The following is a 27,245-nucleotide window of genomic DNA, read 5'->3' as shown; positions in this document are numbered from 1 at the left end:
TATTTTGCGGGAGAGACGGATGAGGAGCAGAAATGCAGCGCCAGCATATCGATCCATTCATCACCACGGAGAGCGCCCTGGATGAGGAGATACGAGTCATTCTTTCCGCCGCGCTAACATGGGAGTCAATGACAAGCTAATATTTGCACAGAGCGTTAGCATACGGCAAGCGAAAAGCGAAATGCCAAAAAAAAAAATAGGAATAATTCTGAATATTATTATCTCGCCCCGCGTCGTTTGGACGTCGCTAGGACGTCCACAGACGTCTAAGGTATTACTCGTTTCTGATCCTTATGACGTTTCCAGACGTGTTTTGTACAGAATGTGTTAAGGCAACTGGCCGGTTCCACACGCTGCTCTATTAAAACTGTTTGGTAGCCATTAACGTCTAATTGCCAATTAACTACCGGATGCCACGGACGACAAGACGTCTTCCCTTGGGAATTATTTTTTATTATTTTTTATTTTATTCTTTATTTAAAAAAAAATCATATTTTGAAAATTCCTCTAATCTGGTGTACAGGTGATGACATGCACATTACATGCATAATAGAATTACAAATTATTTCTTTCTTTATAATGGGATAATTGGCACTCTAAAGCCTAAACTGGCGCTGAAAGAGTTTTAAGGCCAGTTCCACACACACACACCGCACGCACGCACACACACACACACACACCCCTACCTGACTGTCCTCTGGTACTCCTGGTCTCTCTGGGTGGAGCGGGGGTACCCGGTGGAGCGGGGGTACTGGTGCACCGAGGCGTTGGGCTGGGAGGTGGTGTAGAAGGGTGGAGGCATGCTGGCGCTGGTCTCGCTGCGATAGTCGCTGTCCCGGTCGTCCACCGCGCTGTCGGGGTCCTCGTCTGCGAAACAAACGCACACAATGCAGCGTTCACAGCGGTTAAGAAGTATAGCAATGCTGCCCGGTAGAGATATACCTCTGGTTCGTGTGACAACCATGACTGGATTTCAAAATGTACCGAAAGTAGAAAGTACACAAGTTTTTCAAATGCACGGAAATATTTAGGAAATGGCAGAACTATACAAGCTCACAATGTGTCATTGTCACAGCTTGTAGATCGGCTATACTGTATATTTCAAACGGCCGTTTTGTTATAATAATCAAAATCTACAAAGTAAGTTTTCAAATAAATGTAGTGGAGTAAAAAGTATTTTTAATTTGGATCTGAGATGTAGTGGAGTAGATAAGTACAATTATTGGAAATACTCAAGCAAAGTAAAAAAATACCTCAACATTGCACGGTAACTGTAAAGCGATGATTCCCCATATTCATTTGTTTGTTACCATGTTCCATCAAAGTAACCTCAAAATAATACTTAAGTCTCCTTTTGGTATTTTTTTTTAAATCAAAGAACAACTGACATAGAAACATAGCTTTTTCAGAAAACTGTCAGGATGTAGAAGACATTTTTTAGAATCTGATCTCAGGTCAGAATGGGTTAAGACCAGAACTACCACTGCAATGTTTACAACAGTAAATGCACACTGCAGCCATTTCAAAGACTCCTTCCTTCCTTCCTTCCTTCCTTCCTTCCTTCCTTCCTTCCCTATGCTTATACCTAAAAGTACTTGCATGTTTTACTTAAGTAAAAGTATCAATACTGCAACAAAGTTGAAACCATGAAATGGGACATTCTGCATTAATTAGTAATTTATACTTTTGGTAGCCTACTTGAGGTAATACTGGAGCGAGTATATGTTCCACAATAACTTGGACCGTGTGTCATATTGGACAGTAAAATAAGCAATACGTATTAAGCAAGATTAATATCTCTCTCTCGCTCTCTCTCTCTCTCTCTGATGGATTAAAACACTGCAGTGATGTGGGCGAGTCAGAGGGAGCCTTATGTAAGACCATCAGCTAATCAGAGAGAGAGAGAGTAAGAGAGAGAGAGAGATATGAATGAATCATGTGTGTTTGCATGTGTGCTGTTAGTGTTATCCATAGTTCAGTTGTTCTCAGACAATTTAATGTAATTTGTGTTGTTAAAGTCTGTCTGTCTGTCTGTCTGTGATGATACTCACTCTGTTGGTCTCCCCACAAACTCCAGTTACCTGCAGTGAAACAGGAGGATACAAATACATTCATTGATAAATCAGTTGAACTGCAGTGGAGGAGAAAAAAAAGGGAAACAAATCAGGAGGCATTCATTCATTGATAAATCTCATGGTTGTATAACTTCACCAGGTGTTCATTAAAAACAGCAGGGCTGGGATACACATGGAAGAGTTTATGAATGGAGGGAGACACAGACACAGAGCCACTGGCTGCAGTCAGTCAGTCAGTCAGTCAGTCAGTCAGTCAGTCAGTCAGTCAGTCAGTCAGCCAGTCAGCCAGCCAGCCAGCCAGTCAGCCAGCCAGCCAGTCAGCCAGCCAGCCAGCCAGCCAGCCAGCCAGCCAGCCAGCCTTTGAGGGGCTGCATGTGGACAGTGTTTTGTTTAGCTGGCAGCGAGAGGCCTTTCTGTGGTAAAGACGCGCTAGAAAGAAGCGCTCGATCCTCCTGGCCTCATTGGACCGCTGGCCTATATAGATAGATAGCGGTCCAGTGCGTTCTGCGGGTTCGAATCCCGAATCCGATCCCGACGATATTTGCGGTGTGTCATCGGTCCCATCTCTCTCTCTCTCTTTCCCCATTTCCTGTATACATCCATCGCCATTTCAATGCATCTATTGTTATTTATGTTTTTACTATTTTTACGTTTACAGTTAGCGTATCGTCGTTTATGTTTAACAAATTAACTGCTCCCGACGGAAGGTTCCGCCAGCTGAATTCCTCGCCAGGAGGAGGAGTCAGGTGTTTCTATTGGTCAGGAGGAGGAGTCGGGTGTTTCTATTGGTCAGGAGGAGGAGTCGGGTGTTTCTATTGGTCAGGAGGAGCAGTCAGGTGTTTCTATTGGTCAGGAGGAGGAGTCGGGTGTTTCTATTGGTCAGGAGGAGTCGGGTGTTTCTATTGGCCAGGAGGAGTCGGGTGTTTCTATTGGCCAGGAGGAGTCGGGACAAGGTGAAATTCAAAAAGCAGTGATTGGACGATACTTACAGCACTGTGTTCCTGGTACAGGCAGGGGGCGCTCTTGTTCGTCCAGGTTTGAATACTGCACCAATAAGGAAGGAGAAGAGCACGTGTCTTAACAACAACGTCTTAAAGCTCGTCTGCTATTTCTTTTATATATATATGGAACAACATATTTTCCAGATGGGGGTCGGCGTCCAATGCATATAATTCTGGGTGTCCTTGACATTAAAAAGGTTGAGAACCACTGACACAGAAACCTAAATGGGTTAAAATGAAGCCTGGCTAACAGATTACATTTTGGTCTGGAATAAAGCCTGGCTGATGGATTACAGATTACATCTTGGTCTAGAGTTAAAGCCTGGTTAACAGATTGCATCTTGGTCTAGAGTAAAGCCTGGGTAACAGATTTCAGAGTATAGATTACATCTTGATCTCTCATGGCGTTGAGCTGTTCCAGTTTCTTGGCCCAGTAGCGCGCCTCATCCTCTGGGATATCTGCAACACACACACACACACACACACACACACACACACACACACACACACACACAGTCAGGGGGGGACGGTATAACAAAGTATCGTTTACTTGAGTTACTGTAATTAAGTACATATTTGGAGAATCTGTACTGCAGCCTAGTTGAGTATTTATTTATTTGTATTCTCCGATACTTTTTTCAGTCCACGACATTTCAAAGACAGAATATTTTATCACATAAGAGGAAGAAGGGGAGAAAGTGCATGAATTAATGAACCACTCAAGCCTAATATTTCAAACATACGTAGATCTCCCTGCTCTTCTCTTCTGTCCAGACATTTAGATCATGTCAAAGGTCATATCTCCTATCGACACACTATGTGTTAGGACAATGGCATTCGGCCATTTTGGTCGAATGCAAAACAGCCACGAGTCCAGGGTCCGAGTCTAGACTGTGCGTGCGTGCGTGTGTGGTTAGAGTCCGAGTGGAGACCGAGAGGATCACTAGGAGGTTTCTCCCCAGCAACAGTGATAAACGAGCTTGTTTATCTGCTACATTTGATGCTTTTTCTTAAATTAGAACGCTGAAATGTACAACCGTTTTCTGCACATGTGAGGCTTTCACCGGCCGCTATGGTTGATTTGAGGAGGGCAGGCAGCAGGAAATGAACGCTAATCCATAACAAAGTTGTAAAAAATAGTCTAGCTATTCGCTGACACAGGAAGAACGTAACACGACCGCGCACAAATACTGTAGACACGCACGCGCGCACACACACACACACACACACACATGAAATGTATATCCAATCAATCCAGATTTATTTAATGCATATGCCATGCCTGTGTGCGTGTGTGTGTGTGTGTGCACGTTTCCGGTGCACTCGACCTTTGACACCTGATCCAAACGTGAACATATTATAGATCTCAAATGGAAACCAGAGCAGCGTGGAGTGTCTCTCTCCCAGTAGGGGGAGCTGTTCAGCCCATAGACTGTAAACAAATATGGACAAAGTGTTCTCCGGGTCCGATATGGACGTAAGATGAAGCCAGTCAGTCCTTGAATGGTAAATCGTCATCTTTCTAGATCCGTTTGGGCCCAGCTGGCCATTGGCTGGCCCAGACAACGAGGCGGGACTTCCCCCCTTCTTCTTCGTTGGTTTTTATTTTAACTCGAACGGGGGGTGGCTCCCGATCATAGACTGTAACGGTCGTTTTGTTTGTTTGTTTTGGGCCCAATGACAGCGCCACAACAGGCCATTATATGAACTTTCAGGAAGCCCCGATTCCATTAGTGGCTTCACGAAATATCTGTCTCTCCCCCAGTAGGGGGAGCTGTTCAGCCACATACAGAACAGGTATTTCTCACCTGCAGGTGCATCTCATTCTCACCTAGAGGCACTTCAATGATCTAGAGATCTGCTATTTCTCACCCAGGGGGGGGTCTATAGTTCTGGTATTTCTCACCCAGGGGGGTCTATAGATCTGGTGTTTCTCACCTAGAGGCAGCTCAAAGCGGGTGTCCAGCAGCACCAGGTTCAGGGTGGGCTCCTTGGTTCCACACACCTCGTTGTCGGCCATGATGACCTGAGAGTCCAGCGTCAGCCACTCCCCCGGACCCTCCTGGTCGCCACGGAGACCCAGAGGACAACGGAGAGAATTATTCACTCAGAAAAAACACAATAATTATTCATAAAAAACACAATAATTATTCATAGAAATACTCAGAAAACACAATAATTATTCATAAAACACACAATAATTATTCATGGAAATACTATAGAAAACACAATAGTTATTCATTATTAATTTAAATCCACACTAATTATCCATAATAATGAATAAATGATGGATAAGGGGTCAGGACAACGAGGCCTTTACGTGGAGGGGTCATTTGGACTTAAACTGTTATTCGATAGTACTCAATTATTCATGGGTATATTCACAAAACACAATGATTACACAATGAATACTCGTGAAACACAATAAAACATGTGCGTGCGTGCTGTGTGTGCTGTGCGTGTGTGTGTGTGTGCGTGCGTGCGAGCGTGCGTGCTGTGTGTGTGTGTGCGTGCCTCACCTCGTTGGACTGGCGGATACTCCTCAGAGGGATCCAAACGGTTCCCACCATGGTGTCCCAGATTAACCCTTTGTTCCATACCTCCACCGTCAGACCCAGGTCCAAGCGGTTGATCTCACTGAGAGAGAGACATAGAGAGAGAGTGAGAGAGAGAGAGTTTTTAACGTCCGCTCACGCGATTCAGTAACACAGACCAGAACAGGCTTTCCTCAGAGGTGGAAAGCCTGGTGACGCCAGATTAGTTTCGCTCTGTATGTGTTAACTCTCGGCGCTGTATGGGTCAACTCCCACAGCGCCATTAACGCCTTTTTAAAACGCGTATAACGTTGGGCAAAGAAAAAAATAAAAATAAAATAAAAACATGTATAGAAACTGGCGGTCAGGGCCTTGTTTGCGCCCCCTAGTGGCGATGGAAGAGTTTTAATGTCATTGTGTTAGGGACAAGATGACGTACATTTTCCCTTCATTGTTTTTAACATTGAACAAAAAACAAATATTAAACCCTCTTTATTGTCAATGGAGTTTTTAAAACAAACATTGAACTAAAGACACACTTTAAACCTGTATATAGGAGGGGCTAGCACCCCTCAAAAGTGATAAATATAGATATTATTCGTATAAGAAACCCATTGCCCGCTAGCATTTATTGAAAAAATTAGGATCTAATTCACGCCAGCATTTTTTTAATTTGAGCTCTTATTTTGAAAAGCCGCCATTTCCGGTCAGCTAGCAGTAGACCTAAACTGGGAATCTACACAGAGCTGGGCTGGCCTTGTTGACAATGTGAATCCAGACAGGAGCTCTGGGGAGCTCCACATCGTCGGCTCTGTGCCATCAAAGAAACGTTGTTTTGACCAAAAATGTCATCTGGGACAAGGAATAGGAGATACTATAATATAATATTGTCCATGGCCGTGACCGTGCTCTGTGACGAGGCCTGGTCCGCACTGCAGTTGAACAGTCTTCTGTTCAAGCTCTACTGTACACAGCCTTCAACATCATACTGTACAAAGCCTTCTGCTGTCTCTCATTATGGAAAACAACCACATGCATTTACATAATTATGCAGACGACATGCACATTTACATGTGTGTATCACCAGGGGACTATTATCGTCCACATGCAAACACTTAGTGTTTCCATTCTTTGTCTACTCTGTCTCACAGGAGGGCTGTGGACAGTTCAGAAACCTGTCTAACTCACTGTGTCTCAGAGGAGGGCTGTGGACAGTTCAGAAACCTGTCTTACGGCCGATTCATACTCCTATTTTACAGCTGTTTCGGAGCTGTAGTGCCGAAATGATTTCGGCTCGTCAGAACTTTTCCGTAGCACCGACGAGCCGACTTTAGGACGGTACCCCCCCCCCGAACCTCAAATGACGTCAAATTGTAGAGAGCCGAACCGACTTTTATTCGGCTCTAAAATAGGAGTATAAATCGGCCCTAACTCACTCTGTGTCTCAGAGGAGGGCTGTGGACAGTTCAGAAACCTCTCTACTCACTCTGTGTCTCAGAGGAGGGCTGTGGACAGTTCAGAAACCTGTCTAACTCACTCTGTGTCTAAGAGGAGAGCTGGACAGTCCAGAAACCTGTCTACTCACTCTGTGTCTCAGAGGAGGGCTGTGGACAGTTCAGAAACCGGTCTACTCACTCCGTGTCTCAGATGAGGGCTGTGGACAGTTCAGAAACCTGTCTACTCGCTCTGTGTCTCAGAGTTGGGCTGTTGACAGTTCAGAAACCTGTCTAACTCACTGTGTCTCAGAGGAGGGCTGTGGACGGCTCAGAAACCTCTCTACTCACTCTGTGTCTCAGAGGAGGGCTGTGGACAGTTCAGAAACCTGTCTAACTCACTCTGTGTCTAAGAGGAGAGCTGGACAGTTCAGAAACCTGTCTACTCACTCTGTGTCTCAGAGGAGGGCTGTGGACCGTTCAGGAACCTCTCTACTCACTCTGCCTCAGAGGAGGGCTGTGGACAGTTCAGAAACCTCTCTAACTCACTCTGTGTCTCAGAGTAGGGCTGTGGACAGTTCAGAAACCTGTCTACTCGCTCCGTGTCTCAGAGGAGGGCTGTGGACAGTTCAGAAACCTGTCTACTCGCTCTGTGTCTCAGAGGAGGGCTGTGCACAGTTCAGAAACCTGTCTACCAATCCAAATAGCTACGTAATACAACGTGCAGCTGGCTTTCTTCCCCTGGAAAGTTAGCATGCATAGCATAGAAGCCATTGTTTCCGCGTTAAAACAAATGTAAATTAAACATTTAAATCACGTTTTGAGCTTGTAGATCAAAACAGTTGTTATTTTCATTTTTTAGATGGCCAATACATTGTCATCGTTGACCAAAATGTATCCAAATCCCCGTCCCTGAGAGCCTTGCCTCATGGTGTGACGCAGCGCCGCGCAGTGGTTCCCAAACCTTTTTCACGCCAAGGACCCCCAAATTGACTCCAATTAGCCCCGCGGACCCCCATGTGAAAAGATATGCCAACATGGGGAACCCCCATAATAGAAGATTTTTCACGGCTCTAGCAGTGATTCTCAACCCGTTCAATTGCAAGGACCCCCAGTTTAATGGCATTTATTATTCATGGGACCCCAATTTATGTTGTGAAATCAATGTCAATTTAACTTTAAATCCTGAAGACCCATTTCTACAAAGCTGCTTTTAATCCTTTATCGTTGTGATTTATTAGTACTTTCGGATGTATTTTTTCAACTTTTTATGTTTTTATGTTTTTCGATGTGCCATTATTCTGTGTTTTTGCTGTTGCCTTTGGATACATGATATGTTCTATTGTTCAGCACTTTGTGACCTTAGCTTGTGAACAGCTTGTGACCTTAGCTTGAGACCCAATGAACAGAAAAGCCCACTGGCTCTAGTGCTCCTGGGTTTTATTAACGGGATACGAAGACAGTCATTATATTATTCTACTTGCAGTTTGCGTAAGCTCTCCTTCTTGTACTTCACCCACAGTGCCAAGCCCCAAAGTTATTAGTGCAGCCGTGCTAATAAGATAGAGATAGAGATAGAGAGAACAGTGGACTCACAACATGAAGTCCTGCTCCCATAGCTGGGCAGGTTGGTGCGGGGAGAGAGAGAGCGAGAGCGAGAGAGACATAAGAGAACAGTGGACTCACAACATGAAGTCCTGCTCCCAGCTGGGCAGGTTGCCTCGCACGGCGATGGTCGTGCTCTTCACATTCTGCACTTTGAGGGTCACATAGGTGTTGAACTTCTCTGTGAGAGAGAGACATAGAGAGAGAGAGAGAGAGAGAGAGAGAGAGAGAGAGAGAGACAGAGACATAAGAGTTATTTCAAACCATATATTATAATTATTTTAAATGAATTTCAGAATTTACAATTGGTCAAATATAGCTAATAACAGATCCATAAGCTCACAGTCACAACGTGCCTCGATAAATGGTAAATGGTGCATTTATATAGCGCCTTTATCCAAGGCGCTTTACATAGATTGTGCATTACATTCACCCATTCATACACCGATGGCAGCGGAAACCATGCAAGGCACCAACTAGCACATCGGGAGCAATTAGGGGTTCAGTGTCTTGCTCAAGGACACTTCGACAGTAACTCTGGGGGAGCCCGGGTTCGAACTGGCAACCTTGCGGTTCCCATCCAGGCACTCTACCCCTGAGCCACCGCCGCCCCGATGTGACGCATTGTGCAGCATGTACGTAGAACGCTATGTTTTGCTATTTGTATAGAGCAGTGGTAACCAACCTTTTCAAGCCCAAGAGCCCATTTTATTCCCAATTGTAAGCCAAGATCTACCACTAAAACGTGTTAGAAAAAACACTTGTTTTTTTGCTATTTCTGACAGGCTCAATGCATGTGCACAGATCCACACAAAGACTAAAGCTTAAATTAGAATAAATACTTATAGTAAGTTATATTATCAATGTCAAATAATATTAAGACAAATTAGAAATAATTAGTATTAGAAATATTTTGTTTCTCATTTCAATGAATATTCACATTGGCAGATGTTCAAATGACATAGGCATAACTTGACCATATATATTTGCACAGATATGGTGACATACTCTCAGGGTCAGCCCACCTTTAATGAGACTGCTGTGACTGCACTTTATCTGCAAGCGTTTTGAAATCTGGTTCATATTTAGTGATTGCCAGTCTGAGGGTGTCATTAAGATGTGAGTCAGTCATACGAGTTCTAAACTTGGATTTTATTATTTTAATTTGTGAAAAGGCCATTTCAAAATTCCTTCTCTTTAGCTCTGACCTGCAGGTGACAGTCACTTACTAATCCAATAATCTCCATTTAAATATCTGAAGTTAATGCAAACACATCCTGCATTTTATCGGACAGCAGTTCAATGACAGTAGGCTCAGTAAAGAGGAAAGGGTTTGATACAAAAGCAGCTACTTGACTCATGCGTTGTACTTCAACAAGTTTTCATATTTCATATTTATCATATTTTTTGCTCTATGTGTGCATGTGTACAGAATTCAAACTGTAGCATTGATTATTGTCACGGACAGAAGTCATTCGTTCCCTTTGCATATGCCCTGGAGTGCACTCGCCTATTAGTTTGCATTGCAGACTGGTATATTCAGTATATTTTTCTCATTTTTATATTTTTGTTGTTGCTGCGCAGCAGTTGAGGAGAACGCAACTATGCATTCCTTTAAGCAACACAACTTCTGCAGCTGCATCCATATGTTTAGAATTTGCATCAATGATCAAATCCCAATAATAAAAAATATTATAACAACGAACAACGAAAACTGAAGGAGCAGCGGCGCTATCGGCTAGTAGTCCCAACTCAAGTGTCTACTCTGCAGCCTGTCACGAGCCCCGTAATGAACTGATACGCGGGACGCACGTTGTTCCGTATTTTAATGTCGGGTCGGAGAATAAATACAGTATGAATGACGGCGGGATTTATTTGACAACTCTGTCCTGCTTTCTTCACGAGAAGAGAAGAGCGCTCACAGCTGCTAATATGGTAGCAGCCCTGTGGCTGACCTGTCAGTTCTCTTTACGGCATGAGATGTGAACCTGGGTCTGGGAAGCTCAGAGCTGCAGCCATTGGCTCATGATACGAGCACACGACCAATGGGACAGATCATTCAGTGTTGCTAAGATACCACCCCCCCCCACCACACACGCACACACACCCTTGGACGATGGGGTCTATTCTCAAACTCAGAGCCACAGCGCTCTGCTCAAAATTAATTTGCATGTGACGAGCGGCACTGACATTATTCCAATGGACACTTCGCGATCGACTGGAAACGTTCCCGCGAGCTACCAGTAGCTCGCGAACCCCCGGTTGGTTACCCCTGGTATAGAGCTTATAGGCGAGTGGTGGTTTGAATCAGGCTTGTGACCTTTGACCTTTGACACGTACTATTTTCTCTGTACTGTTTTTCAACGCAGTAAAAGTAAATGAATCCACAAAACTATAACGTCATTTGTATTGTTGACCCATTTCTAAAATATTAGCACAACTTTCGTTCAACTTTGAACCCTCCATCACATTTTTTGCCGTAGTGATATGGACACAAAAAGCATAGTTCCATGTGATAGAGGGGTCAAAAAATGAACGGAAGTTGCACTAATATTTTAGAAATAGGTCAACGATACAGATGTTAGTGGTGTGGATTCATTTACTTTTACTGCGTGGTCCCCTGTGCCCCCCACAAAATGACCGGAACTACTTCATATTTCACCAAAACCAGAGCAGAACTCCCACCACGGGACTCGGGCAATCAATTAATACATTTTTCAAAAATAGCAGACCTACAAGCTCGTAGCGCGCCACTCGGTGGCGCGCTATGAGCTTGTAGATCTGCTATTTTTCAATAGCTAAAGTATAACATAATGCTTAGTTAAAACACCAAAAGGGGTTCCCGCAACATGCATTTTGATGGGAAAAATAAAAAGAATGGTGTGAGAATTCTGATCTCAATGCTTGTGTAGGAAAGTTTAGATTCACATTTGAGCAAGAATATAGCGAAGCACTATAAACTAATATAATTATCTGTGTGCATCCATGCAGGCTCCTCAGGGCTCACCTTGAGGTCCGTCCAGCTTGGCTTTCTTCACTGTGGGGAGAGAGAGAGAGAGAGAGAGAGAGAGAGAGGACAAAGTCACACACTGTTTCCACACCTAAGCGCAAAACGGTCGACAGCCGCGGACAGAAAAAGCTGCGCACAGCTTATTTTTCCGGGTTTTTTTAGACAGCTGGTGGATGGAAAAGAAGCTCCACCTCCGCGGACGACTGACGCGGAGGAGAGCGTTTTCCGGGAATCTTGCCGTCGCGCAAGTCGTCCGCGGAAGTGGAGCTTCTTTTCCATCCACCAGCCGCCTAAAAACGCGGAAAAAGAAGCTGTGCGCAGCCGAGAACGTACGCGGCTCTTTAGTAAGTCTGGCAGCACCTACAGAAGCACCATCTGTCTCGTGACATCCCGTCATGCCTTGTCCTGGCATTAGTACAGTACAAACAACCATTGTGTAGTAATTAAACTCATTTTCAGTGTCGTTGAGTAATACAATATCATATATAGAAAAACATCACGATACATCAGAAGACCAGGAGAAGGAAAACAAAAGGTATACTGCATGTGAATTACATCTAGCTTTACAAATAAAAAGCCAAGACAAAATTTCAAAACGATGTAAAAACAGTTATTGTTGGGGGTCTGTGTGCTCACCAGTGTTTTAAAATGACTCAGGGGTACCACTGGTCAGTTTTAATGTAGTTTTCCGGTCATTACATGTATTATTTGGGCCACAGAAGCTAAAAGCAGATCTACCAAGTTCAGAGTTAACTTTTGCTACCTTGAATTTGGGGAAATTACTTGAGTATGAAGGCATCATTACAGTACAGACTACAGTGTTGTAGAGCAGTGGTTCCCAAAGTGTGGTCTGGGGACCCCCAGGGGTCTCTGAGGGAGTTCCAGGAGGTCCCCATGCTAAATGAGAGTTTGTAACCATGTGGACCCTTATGGGTCTGTAACTCTGAGAGTGTACAAATGGAACCAAATGACCCCAACGGTTCCATTTTTCCATGATTTTACAATATAAATTGGGGGACCCAGAGATAGACATTCCATTAAATGGGGGGTCCGTATAGAATTAATGCATGTCACACTGGGGGGGTCCTTGAAATTAAACGGGTTGAGAATCACTGCTAGAGCCATAAAACAATCTTCTCTCATGGGGGTCCCTGGCCTGGCATATATTCTCTAATGGGGGTCCACAGGCTAATTAGTGTTTGAGAACCACTGGGGTAGAGGATGCTCAAATGAAGGAGGCAGAGGGAAAGACAACGGTTTGAGAATCAGCCGCTTCACGCTGGGCCTCCCTGTTTTGAGCACGTACGGTAATTATACACCCCCCCCCCCCCCCAAATATTTAAAAATAGTTGAAACAGCTGATCTACAGTCACCATATCGTGAATATTTGGTGTACAACAAAGTATAGCTGCTTTATGCTTCGAACATTGTTTGACTGTGCGCGAACACACACACACACACACACACACACACACACACACACACACACACACACACACACTACCACTGATCCAACCGTAGAAACACAGCACACAGAAGGTTGTTTTGCAGCTCCGGGATTACTGTTTCCTGTGGCATGCGGTGGGTGCAGCAGGCATGTTGGCACAGTGTGTGTGCCTGTGTGTGTGTGTGTGTGCCTGTGTGTGTGTGTGCCTGTGTGTGTGTGTGCGTGCGTGCGTGTGTGCGTGCGGTAGCATGTTGTGTGTAGTGGCAGCACTCCATGGAATGGAGTGGTGGAAAGTAACCAAGTGCACAACATACTTTCTTTTTTAAATATATTTTTAGTTTTCGCTTCGTTTTTTTAATTCGATCACTGTAGAAAAAACAGGGATGTGGGCGGGGAAACAAACCTACCTTCTATGATGTCACTGAGCATCATGAAGGCACTGAAAGACCCGCCCACCTCTGACATCAGCAACATTATGATGTCACTGAGCATCATGACGGTACTGAAAGACCCGCCCACCTCTGACATCAGCAATATTATGATGTCACTGAGCATCATGAAGGCACTGAAAGACCCGCCCACCTCTGACATCAGCAACATTATGATGTCACTGAGCATAATGAAGGCACTGAAAGACCCGCCCACCTCTGACATCAGCAACATTATGATGTCACTGAGCATAATGAAGGCACTGAAAGACCCGCCCACCTCTGACATCAGCAACATTATGATGTCACGGAGCATCATGAAGGCACTGAAAGACCCGCCCACCTCTGACATCAGCAACATTATGATGTCACTGAGCATCATGACGGTACTGAAAGACCCGCCCACCTCTGACATCAGCAACATTATGATGTCACTGAGCATCATGACGGTACTGAAAGACCCGCTCACCTCTGACATCAGCAACATTATGATGTCACTGAGCATCATGACGGCACTGAAAGACCCGCCCACCTCTGACATCAGCAACATTATGAAAAAGACAAAAAATATATAATTGTCTGGGTGAAAATCACCCGTGTTTAGTGTTAAGCAACTCTCAGGAGTTAAAGGTCTATAAGGGTCCATTTGGTTACCAACTCTCTAGCTGCAGGGACCACCTGGAACCCCCTGAAGGACCACCGGTGGTCCCCTGACCACCGGTTGAGAACCAGTGTCATAGGGAGGTGTAATGCCTCCATGATGAGAACAACTCAGAGAGATATTCTATAGCCTTGCTCTGGAAATAATGGACGAGGCGTTGCAGCTGTTTATACATTGGCTGTTTACAGTATTTACAGAATGGGGCATGGGTGTATAAATAAGGCACATTTGTTCACGTTCTGAACAAAAGTGCGTGCGTGCTGCGGAAGTGTAGTGTAGGATTGTGACTCATATCTGCTCAGCACCGTGCACTCACTCAGCACCACACCTGCAGGTGTGTGTGTGTGTGTGTGTGTGTGTGTGTGAGAGAGAGAGACAGGGGGAGACAAAGAGAGAGAGACAGCGAGCGAAGCGGATGATGAAAGAAATGAACGTCTTTCTTGCTGACTCTGGATGAATCGGGCAACGTTCCCCTCATCTGGCCGTTGCTATGACGACTGGGTCCACCGAGGACATCCTTCTGGGAGCATTATGGGATGCGTGGTGTATACTTCCTCATGTATGCCAAGGAGGCTTATAGAGAAGGAATTGTCATGGTCACGTGACTGGGCTGCGCCATGACACTTCCATGGGAGCCAAACTCACACCGGAAGTTACACAAGGGGTGAAAGTGGGACGGGACAGTCCGGAGCTCCGACCCGACGCCCCGGAGCTATCAAAATACTATATTAAAATTAATAACCTGCCACTGTGCCCAAAAACGCATGCCCAAGAGGAAAACAATCAAAACATTATATACTAACGTCAGAGTCGGGCAGATTAACACACACAAGGGTTATTAGTTGAGTGTTCTTAATGAAGTGCTTCTGAATTGTAACGGTGTGTTTACAGCAGGGCTATTCAACTGGCGGCCCGCGGGCCGTTTTTTTTTAAGAGAGAAAGTTACAGGTATGATGTGCGCGATATATAAAGTGCTAGATTATCATAATGACAGTAATCAGGCATAGTTGTTTCTAGGGGTGGGGGGCGAGGGGGGCAGCCCCACCCCATGGGGCCCACGTGGCCCGCGACCCGCAATTTTATTTGCGCACGCTTGAGACTGGACCATGGTCTTATTCAAAACTTATTTATTATTACTTATTATTTGTGGACCTTCAGCATTTTTAGTTGAGGACCCCTGGCCTACATAGATCTTTGTGTTTGAACACAAAATGCATTTGTAGAATCCAAAAAAATCCGCGCTTCGCGCGCACGCTGTGCGGCCCTCCACACACAATCATTCTACAGCTGTGGCCCCCGACCTAATCTAGTTGAATACCCCTGGTTTACAGTAGGGCTGCAACTAACGATTAATTTCATAATCGGTTCATCGGCCGATTATTTAAACGATGAATCGATTAATCGGATTATGGCACCTTTTTGCAATTACTTACAAAAATTAGCTTCAAGTTATTTTAGGCATGTTGTAACTAACAATAAAGATAATAAAAATGAATACTCCTTCAAAATTAATATGTTACCCCCTTTTTTATCCAATTTGATTTCATTGCCATTCCTACTTATAATGATACTGTAATCTGTAATGTTGACCGTGTATAGCTGACTGTCTTTCTTTCCATTTCTATCTCTGGGACCCCAATTTTTATATTTTAATTTCTATTGTAAAATCAATTTTGAGTCCATTTGGAGGCTCAGCCCCCCCTAAGCACATGGAATAAATAAAATATATGAAAGACAGAATTTACTTACTTTTATATAAATCATTACTATAAAATCATACTTTTTATTTTTGCAATGCTGACTTTTAGTGCCGCTCCGTTCTACCGTTAAGACATGCTCCTGCCCAGCGCACAGTACAGTCAAACAGCCCCCTCCCACCTGAGCCTTGGGAGCGGAGGGGGGAGTCCAGCCCGCAATGCTCACAGTCACATACGGCACGCTCAGTACAAGTCTGTCACTGTGACTTCTGTCCCCACGCTGTGTTCTTAACTTCTTTAACAGGTCGCTCGTATTTCTTTATGTAAGATAAAGAATCCGATGAACACGGAGAGCCAAAGAGGACTTGTTGTTGCTGTTCCTCATGTTAGCGATAGCTGCTAAAGCTATCAACAGTAAACACAACCTTGCTAGGCTAGCAAGCTAACGTTGCAACAGGATCGTTGCGGTGTGTGTGTGTGTGGGGGGGGGGGGAGACTGAAGTTGTGAGAGAGGGTAGAATAGATGCGGAGCACTCTGGTCACGTTCAAGACAATCTTGTGTTGTGTTTATACGACCCGTTGCATATTGTTCGTTCAGCCTAGTGCCGTTACTGAACGGTAAAAAGAAAGCAGCTTTATGTTACATTTTAATGTTGGAAAACACCCGCGATAATAATCGCTAAGATAATTCGTTGGCAACGAATTAAATTATCGATTTTTATCGATTTAATCGATTCGTTGTTGCAGCCTTAGTTTACAGTATGTCAGTCAGCGATCCGATCCGTTGTTATTAATCCACCACAGCAACATACTGTACACGCACGGACTGGAGAGACGAGAAGTGTTTCCCTCCCTTCGGATCGCATGTGAGATGTGTCAATGTGTAGGAAGTTCTATTTCACTTTGCAGATTAAAAATCACACCCGTGTGAACTGAGTTCTCTCTCTCTCTCTCTCTCTCTCTCTCTCTAGAGCGCCCCTACTGGTATTAATAGTCATACTGGTGCTCATTAACGTCACATAGGCGGACTGAACAGGCGGACATTGCTCTTCCTTGGAGTTGCACCACTCAAAGATCTGGTGTAGAGCGGATACGGAAACAGACGTTCATCTCTCTAACATATGCGTGTATATACGACAAATTAAATTCCACCAACGTTGAAAACTGTTTCTGGTTGGCTGACAGACTGTCACAGCAAAATACTTAATTCCGATTGGTTCAGAACGAAAAGAAAAAAAAAACCCACAGGAAACTAACTAAACCGGCAACTTTTGTTGAATGAGAAGCCAAGAATGTGATTAATTTAAATAAATATTTTAAGCAAAATGGCAATGCAACGAAGAATAGCTCAACTGTTTAAGAGAAAAGATAGAGTTAAGCTGATAATGTATAAAGAAAAAGTTAGAAAAACAACGCCATGGGGGATGAAGATACAGAGCAAATTGAGAGTTGCTTGAGACCGAGTGAGACAGATGGGGAGGAGGCAGAGACCTAGCCTGGATAATAAGACTGAGTGAGACAGATGGGGAGGAGGCAGAGACCTAGCCTGGATAATAAGACTGAGTGAGACAGATGGGGAGGAGGCAGAGACCTAGCCTGGATAATAAGACTGAGTGAGACAGATGGGGAGGAGGCAGAGACCTAGCCTGGATAATAAGACTGAGTGAGACAGATGGGGAGGAGGCAGAGACCTAGCCTGGATAATAAGACTGAGTGAGACAGATGGGGAGGAGGCAGAGACCTAGCCTGGATAATAAGCCAGCAGAGACCCTGCAAGAATTAAGAAGAGACATTTGGACTAATGATTTGTAAGACCTGTTGTTTTTGTATCGTCTTATAGGTTATGGTATACTGTGCCAAAATGCAGTTTGCTATGCATTGGGGGGGTTCAAACCCCCCCAGAAAATGTCGCAGACGCTAATTTCTGGGAACTCCTGAAGAACTGAAAGCCACTTTCACCCCTGAAGTTACATGAATACAAAGCAGTGAATGGAGCCGGCTGGACCAGCTCATAACAAACATTATTTATATGAACCATTGAGACCTGTGTCATATAAATCGGTTCAGGAATATAAAAGAAGGCATAATTATCAGTTTGTTTGATAATCACTTGCTGTTCAAGTGTGCACTATGTAACCCCCACCTGTATCCCACTCGTATTACGGTGGACGCTTTGTTCTAGGTCCGTTAAAGCTGTTATGTTCGATGTACAATGACCACAGTGACCTCAGGCCTACACTCACTGTGTAACTCTATATGAATTAAATCCCTTCAAGTATCTCTATCATGTTCTCATGTTCTTTTCTTGTTGTACAACTTTTTGTATCTCAATATCAACTGACTATTGCAGAATGCAAATACTCTATGAACTCAAAATTACATTTTAGTGCAAAATAAAATACAAATATGGCTTTTCTGTCATAATAAAGCACACAAAGGCATGAATTAACTCTCACTGTGTTTAACACATACTGATAATATAAATAGAATAGAGCGTCGCAGTCCCTCCCCCTTTCAGAACGACGAGTGGCCCAGAAAATGAAATGCAATGCATTTCTCCCATAGGATTTTCTTTAAGTATTTATTTAAAGACGGTTACGCCGCGGACAAAGCCAACTCGGATTGTGACAAATCATGACAATGAACACAACATTTCCCATTTGAAAGTGCATCTTATAACTCAAATCCCGTTTTTGTGCAGTTAGTACAATAACAGTAAAATAATATATTTCCCACCACACTAGTGTAGCCTCGGCCGGGAGGCGAACCCGGGTTCCCCATTCCAATGGCACGTACGTTAACCAGTCGACTAAAGAGTCATGACCCTCTTAGCCAAGTAGCAACGCAGCACCATATAGCCATTAGCCTACAGTCCGTCCCCCCGTCCCGTCCCGTCCCCCCCCAACTGGAAGCGCGTCCACGCGCGCCAGCCAGGAGCCAGGCTCGACTGACTGGGGGGACCTCCGCCCCAGGGAGTGAGACTGTTTGGGCTGTCGACTACCCAGGTTAAGGTCTGTGCCGCCTGGGAACATACTTGTAGAGGTTACCCAAACACAACGCTGCCAACAATGTAGCCTCGGCCGGGAGGCGAACCCGGGGTCCCCATTACAATGGCACGTACGTTAACCAGTCGACTAAAGAGTCATGACACGATAGCCAAGTAGCAACGCAGCACCGTATAGCCTACACTAGTAAGTCATGCACAACAACAACATTCCAACAGCCACAGATATCTCACCGAATCACATCCAATGTTCCAGTACTGAGCGACGTCATGAGGACTCAACTCTCACAACAGGGGTTTGCCTGTATAAAACAGGGTTGCTAGCTGTTAGCATCATGTATGAAAGACGTTAGCATTAGCTAGTTAGCAAAACATGTCAATGTGGTGGTTTGTTTATCTCACCGAGTGGGTTAACGTTTGGTTCACACACCAAACGGCTGCAGGATTCTCCCCTGGCAAGGCTAACATACAGCACCGCACTGTAGCTGGTGTATCTGTTCTGTTATTTATATCGTTTTTATGAATGTAATCTGTCTCAGTTGATTCACTGCTGCTTTTATGCATTCGCGCCAACGTGAAAGAGGAAGTGCATTGTAGACGTGGTGACGTTAATTTCAGCTGCGCTGTTGTGATATGCTTTCAAGTGTGTGCTTGTAAAAAGCAGTGCTGCCCTCTAGTGTTGCTTCCAAGTATAGCCATGAACAACTAAACCATTGAGTATTATCAGTTTGAGGTAGGTTATTTTGTACATGTTTTTAAATAAAACAATACCTTACAATTAATTTCAATGCAAATAAAATAATAGCTTGGTTAACCTTGTTAACTCTTTTAGCTTGTAAGCTGGGTTTTCCACCTGGGTTACACATACAATGTACTTGAGTCGATGCATACAATGTACTTGAGTCAATGCATACAATGTACTTGAGTCAATGCATACAATGTACTTGAGTCAATGCATACAATGTACTTGAGTCAATGCATACAATGTACTTGAGTCAATGCATACAATGTACTTGAGTCAATGCATACAATGTACTTGAGTCAATGCATACAATGTACTTGAGTCAATGCATACACAATGTACTTGAGTCGATGCATACAATGTACTTGAGTCAATGCATACAATGTACTTGAGTCAATACATACAATGTACTTGAGTCAATGCATACAATGTACTTGAGTCAATGCATACAATGTACTTGAGTCAATGCATACAATGTACTTGAGTCAATGCATACAATGTACTTGAGTCAATGCATACAATGTACTTGAGTCAATGCATACAATGTACTTGAGTCAATGCATATACAATGTACTTGAGTCGATGCATACAATGTACTTGAGTCAATGCATACAATGTACTTGAGTCAATGCATACAATGTACTTGAGTCAATGCATACAATGTACTTGAGTCAATGCATATACAATGTACTTGAGTCGATGCATACAATGTACTTGAGTCAATGCATACAATGTACTTGAGTCAATGCATACAATGTACTTGAGTCAATGCATACAATGTACTTGAGTCAATGCATACAATGTACTTGAGTCAATGCATACAATGTACTTGAGTCGATGCATACAATGTACTTGAGTCAATGCATACAATGTACTTGAGTCAATGCATACAATGTACTTGAGTCAATGCATACAATGTACTTGAGTCAATGCATACAATGTACTTGAGTCAATGCATACAATGTACTTGAGTCAATGCATACAATGTACTTGAGTCGATGCATACAATGTACTTGAGTCGATGCATACAATGTACTTGAGTCGATGTACTTGAGTCAATGCATACAATGTACTTGAGTCGATGCATACAATGTACTTGAGTCAATGCATACAATGTACTTGAGTCGATGCATACAATGTACTTGAGTCGATGCATACAATGTACTTGAGTCGATGTACTTGAGTCAATGCATGCAATGTACTTGAGTCAATGCATACAATGTACTTGAGTCAATGCATGCAATGTACTTGACTCAACATGTACTTGATTTGCACATGAGGAAACTGACAAGAACTAGAAGGAACCGGGACACAAGGGAACATTTCTTTGTTTCATTCTTTTTTTCTAAAAAAAGTGCCTTGGATAAAGGCGCTATATGAATGCACCATGTACCACTGCCTACTACACGCACACACACACACACACACACACACACAGTCTCTGCACACACACACACAGTCTCTCACACACACACACACACACACACACACACACACTCACACACACACACACACACACACACACACGGGAGTGCCCCGGCTCACACAGACAATCCCAGACAACGGTAACGCTCAGAATACTAAATAAGCCAGGATGAGGAACACCCTCCCAGGGATGGGACTGCTGTATACGGCTCTGAGAGACGTGCCGTGCCATCTCAAGGATGGGACGATATGGTTCTGAGACACACGCCGTCCCAAGGACACCCTGTCTGTCTGTCTGCCTGCCTGCCTTCCTGCCTGCCTGTCTGTCTGTCTGTCTGTCTGTCTGTCTGTCTGTCTGTCCTCTCCAGTGATGACACAGGCGTTACGCTCTCACTCAGCCCACACAAGTTAACCCATTGAAGATCTGAGGATGATTCTACTCAATGTGTTCTAAACCACTAGTTCTGAAGCATCTTTGTGCCAAGGACCCCCAGAATGAGATGTATGTGGCCACGGACATATCAGCCAGCCAGCCAGCCAGCCAGCCAGTATCACACGCAGCCAGTCAGCCAGCCAGTATCACAGTCAGCCAGTATCACAGCCGTAGCCAGCCAGCCAGTCAGCCTGCAGCCAGTATCACACGCAGCCAGTCAGCCAGCCAGCCAGCCAGCCAGAGGCACCTGCCTCCAATCTGGCTAGGAGTATTTAAGCAGGCTGGTCGAGGCCTTTCTCCCTCTCACCCCTATACTCAGGAAACATTGTTTGGTTTTGGTTATTTTGAGTTAGTTTGGACCTTAGTTAATGCACGTGCACATACACTACATTCTCACACATCCATACATGCACTACACTACTGATACAACTGACTACTCACACGCCACTCTAAAAGGAAAGTATAATTTATGTTTAAGGTAGTTTCAAATAAATACATTTTTGGCATTTATTTCTGTGTGTCGTCTCCCAGATGTGTAATGACTTGAGTCAGTTTGAGATGTATAATCTCGTTTTAGAGGGGGTAATTGATCTCAAAGAAACAGACTAGTTGTTCCAATCAGATGGAGCTTTAAACTGAAAAGCGTCTCCCAATTTCATTAGATGTTGTGGGTACAGAAAATTAAAGTTGTTGAGTATGTCTAAGAGGGTATCTAGAGTTATATGTAACTAATACCCGTTTTAAATATGATGTATAATTAAAGTAAATGCACTTAAAAATGAAAAGCAACCAGTGGAATTGCCTCCTCGTTCGAGGAGTTAGTCAATTTAAGGTATCATAGATGACACAGTGGTGTGTCTGGTAGGAGACTAGGGACACCTCAAGACAAATCAACACATACTATTGCACACAACATCACAGCCAGCCAGCCAGTCAGTCAGCCAGTATCACAGCCAGCCAGCCAGTATCACAGCCAGCCAGCAAGCCAGCCAGCCAGCCAGTATCACAGCCAGCCAGTCAGCCAGCCAGTTTCACAACCAGCCAGCCAGCCAGTCAGCCAGTATCAGCCAGCCAGTATCACAGCCAGCCAGTCAGTCTACACATACTATTGTACACATCACAGCCAGCCAGCCAGTCAGTCAGACAGTATCACAGCCAGGCAGCCAGTATCACAGCCAGCCAGTCAGCCAGCCAGTTTCACAACCAGCCAGCCAGCCAGCCAGCCAGCCAGCCAGTATCACAGCCAGCCAGTCAGTCAGCCAGTATCACAGCCAGCCAGTATCACAGCCAGCCAGTCAGCCAGTATCACAGCCAGGCAGTCAGCCAGTATCACAGCCAGCCAGCCAGCCAGCCATATCACAGTCATTCAGTATCAGGATCCAGGGCAGAACGGCTGCATTTATGAATGAATGGATATCCGGCTCACGTCCCAATGACATCAATGGCCGGGGGGGGGGGGGGGGGGGGGCAGACCTTGGGGGAGAGGGGGGGGGGGGTGTAATTGAGGCTCCTTTAAAAGCATTACCAACTGCTGGTCATGATTGGGGGTGGGGGGGGGGGGCTATGATGACGCATCTCGTCGCGTAAATGTCAAACAATCCCCCCGCACGCACTCACACACACACACACACACACACACACACACACACACACACACACAGACAGTGCCCTAGTATTCCCTCACGACTGATGCATGCCGTGGCTGCGGCATGGAGGCTGCTTGGGGGAGGAGGAGGGGGGGGGGGGGGGGGGGCTTCCTCCAGCCGCTGCCTACGCATGAATGAACACGCACGACGATGACACCGTCCGCACAACGAGGCAGCCGCAACAAATCGTGGGCGACCGAGGAAAGCACCCTCTCTCTCTTCTAGGTTACGGTCCATGTCTACGTCTATGTCTACAGTACACACACACACACCATCAAAAACAGCAGATCTACAAGCTCGAGACGTGGCACAAAGCGGCACGTTTGGAGCTTGTAGATCTGCGGTTTTGAAATTTGGATCCTGAAAAGTCTCTCTCTCTCTTTCTTGCTGGGTGTTTGCTTAGGGTCATACAGTCAATACAGCAGGAAAATATGTATAAGTTCAGGATATGATGTCTGTGTGAAAGACTCACTAGAGTTATGCATTCCAAATAAATAGTTACATTCCACCATGAATAGAAGTATTTATAAATATAGTTATGAATAGTGAACCGAAGGACGGTATTTATAGATAGTGAACCGAAGGAAGGTATTTATAAATAGTGAACCGAAGGACGGTATTTATAAATAGTGAACTGGAGGACAGTATATATAAATAGTGAACCGGAAGACAGTATTTATAAATAGTGAACTGGAGGACAGTATTTATAAATAGTGAACCGGAGGACAGTATTTATAAATAGTGAACTGGAGGACAGTAAATAGTGAACTGGAGGACAGTATTTATAAATAGTGAACTGGAGGACAGTATTTATAAATAGTGAACTGGAGGACATTATTTATAAATAGTGAACCGGAGGACAGTATTTATAAATAGTGAACTGGAGGACAGTATTTATAAATAAATAGTGAACTGGAGGACAGTATTTATAAATAGTGAACCGAAGGACAGTATTTATAAATAGTGAACTGGAGGACAGTATATATAAATAGTGAACTGGAGGACAGTATTTATAAATAGTGAACTGGAGGACAGTATTTATAAATAGTGAACTGGAGGACAGTATTTATAAATAGTGAACTGGAGGACAGTATTTATAAATAGTGAACTGGAGGACAGTATTTATAAATAGTGAACCGAAGGACAGTATTTATAAATAGTGAACTGGAGGACAGTATTTATAAATAGTGAACCGAAGGACAGTATTTATAAATAGTGAACTGGAGGACAGTATATATAAATAGTGAACTGGAGGACAGTATTTATAAATAGTGAACTGGAGGACAGTATTTATAAATAGTGAACTGGAGGACAGTGTTTATAAATAGTGAACCGAAAGACAGTATTTATAAATAGTGAACCGAAGGACAGTATTTATAAATAGTGAACCGGAGGACAGTATTTATGAATAGTGAACCGAGGACAGCATAAATAGTGAACCGAAGGACAGTATTTATAAATAGTGAACCGGAGGACAGCGTGTCACAGCAATACAACCACCGTTCGTCACTATTATTATAGTAGCAGACGTATTGGCTATTCAGCATTAAACTGAGGATAGCACACACACACACACACACACACACACACACACACACACACACACACACCCCCCCCCCCCACCCATACACACAGGATAGATAGATAGATAGATAGATAGATAGATAGATAGATAGATAGATAGATAGATAGATAGATAGATAGATAGATAGATAGATAGATAGATAGATAGATAGATAGATAGATAGATAGATAGATAGATAACTGCATTAATTTCAGAGTACAATGCAACGACGTGTACGGGCTACACGCGTCCATTAATCGACAGCATATAGTGATTCCAGCCAGGCTATAGCCTATCTTTCTTTCTTACCTCCCACACATAGCAAGGACATTTCTGCTCTGCTCTGTTAGTGTAGCGTGCAGTGTCCTCTCTCTCTCTCTCTCTCTCTCTCTCTCTCTCTCGGGCTGATCGCTGCCTTCCTCCGTGATTTGTTTGCTGTGGTCCCGCGCGTGTAAATACAAAAAAATGGGAAAAAAGGTAAAGTCCTCGATCCCGAAATATAACCACTATATCAGCCTAGTAGTGGCGAGGAGGAGAACAAGTCCGTATTAACAGCAGCATTGTAACGTTTCTCCGTGTCTTCAGAGCTGTTAGTAGTAGTGTGTGTGTGTGTGTGTGTGTGTGTCTGCATTTCCTCATTCAGTCATCAGTACAGCTGTGCTGCTCCGCTCCTCCTATAGCCGCCTCAGCCATCTTGTTTCAGCACCACATACGAGAGGACAGCTCCGCTCTGACGTCACGGGCTGACGAGAAGCGGGGGGTGGGGGTGTGGCGGGGGGGAGACGCAGGAGCGTGCGTTTGGGCGTGTGTGTGTGTGTGTGTGTGTGTGTGTGTGTGTGTGTGTGTGTGTGTGTGTGTGTGTGTGTGTGTGTGTGTGTGTGTGTGCGCGCGCGCGCGCGAGTGCGCGCATGTGCGTTTGAATCTGATATTTAAAGGCATATAGTCATGACTATGTCACGCTCTTTCAAACATGTTTTGGGGTCACCTTAAATCATCTACTCGGGGTTGTGTGTTTCTGTTTCTTCACCCCAGACAGTTTTTTTAAGTTCCTTGATTGATTCAGAAATGAGATTGAGATATTTCATAATAATTTAATACCCCCCCCTATGATTGGTGTGTGTGTGTGTTGGGGGGGGTTCCACATTTGGGACTGAGTGAGATCAGATCATCTGCTGGTTTCGTGTGAAGCATGTTGTTGAGTTCCCCTTCCCCACCACAGGGGGGTGCTGTGGTAGATCTCCTGACCAAGTAATGGTGGGTAGTACTCTCTTGCTCACCAGCATGTCAGTGTTTTCACTGATTAGAACGAATTATGTCATACCCTAACTCTATGGTCATACCACATCATTCATTAGAACAATGTTTTCAATTATTTCACCATCACAGTTTTCATATTTAACTCCCTGTGATCTTGTGGTGATCCAGGTCAATGTAACAGTGAATATATGTATTTAATATAACATGTACAGCATATTTAATACTGGGTTTATTATAGACAGTAGTGGAATAAAACTAAATTATTAATCAACAAGTTTTATTTGTATAACGTATAGTGGTTTTCAAAGCAATGCAGTTAATATAATATACTGATACTCCATGTTGAGAGTGACAGAGCAGGGAGAGCAGCTGGCATGATGATCCAAAATGTGGAACGCCCTACCAACAGTCATTAAGACATGTGAATCCCTTGACTCCTTCAAAACCGCTGCAATTCGAAACTGGCCTCTGTAAAATCTGAATCCCCCCCCCCCTTTCCCCTCACTGTATATGTATCTTTTCCCTTTTTGCTTCCTATATGATGAATTCCTGTTCTGTTCTTTAGCTACATAGAAGTGTCTATTTGTCTCTAAATGTTTTGATGAATTGAACAATGTGGACCCTGTTGTAAACAAGTGTAATGCTTAATTGGGTCGTCCACTCACAGTTAACAGTCTTTGTATTGAGTTTGTGCTTGAAATGTACTGTGATTCCTTCAAACTGTTAATAAATATTTCAAACAATCAATCAAATGGGGGGTGAAAACTGTCTTAATTATATGCCTCTTATAATCTGGCCTTCTTAACTTCAATTTAGACTCGAAAATAAATGTTATTGTTTCTTACTATTGTAAACAGTAAGTGACCACTGAACGTACTGTGGTGATTCCCATTGTCAAATATCCTATGATTAGCCCCTAGTTTCATACAGACTACATCCCCAGCCTCCAGCAGCAGTGAGGCTCCATTAGATGCGGTCACATCATGGCTAGGTTGACGTCCGTAGGCAGAAACTACAGGCTGGCCGTTTTTAACCAGTTGAGCTCCAGTGGCATGACTTCCTCCATTACCATGGAGGAAGAAACTGAACTGGTAGACGCCTCTAAATGCTGCAGTGAAGAAGCCTGCGTTTTGGATAATACTTTGATTTAGTTTGACTTTTCACTTTCTGTCTTGTATAACCAACATAATAATTATATGTAACCGTTTACAGATGAGATTACATGATATTTTTATGCATTATTTTATTTACAATTCACCATACCTGTGTTTGGATTATATCCG

The 27,245-nt window shown here is 44.0% G+C and overlaps 1 protein-coding gene across 1 annotated transcript in view; it reads right to left on the bottom strand.

Annotated features, from left to right (window-relative positions):
- Positions 1–25,071, bottom strand: part of LOC308325384 (protein unc-13 homolog A-like) — a gene marked incomplete at its 3' end in the record, with an annotated part of 74,073 nt that extends 49,002 nt beyond the window's left edge. The window contains exons 1-9 of the mRNA XM_080777869.1: positions 25,015–25,071; positions 11,656–11,685; positions 8,730–8,829; positions 5,596–5,713; positions 5,015–5,138; positions 3,465–3,535; positions 3,065–3,119; positions 2,052–2,081; positions 687–867 (exon numbers count right to left, since the gene is read on the bottom strand). Coding sequence (XP_080633995.1) covers positions 687–867; positions 2,052–2,081; positions 3,065–3,119; positions 3,465–3,535; positions 5,015–5,138; positions 5,596–5,713; positions 8,730–8,829; positions 11,656–11,685; positions 25,015–25,036 — 731 coding nt within the window. The 5' untranslated portion in view covers positions 25,037–25,071. The remainder of the gene's footprint in view (positions 1–686; positions 868–2,051; positions 2,082–3,064; positions 3,120–3,464; positions 3,536–5,014; positions 5,139–5,595; positions 5,714–8,729; positions 8,830–11,655; positions 11,686–25,014) is intronic.
- Between the last annotated feature and the right edge of the window lie 2,174 nt (positions 25,072–27,245).

This window comes from Protomyctophum bolini, assembly GCF_963924005.1.
Source record: "Protomyctophum bolini genome assembly, chromosome: 12".
In the NCBI taxonomy this organism is placed as follows: domain Eukaryota; kingdom Metazoa; phylum Chordata; class Actinopteri; order Myctophiformes; family Myctophidae; genus Protomyctophum; species Protomyctophum bolini.
This window is presented reverse-complemented; position numbering and strand designations above follow the sequence as displayed.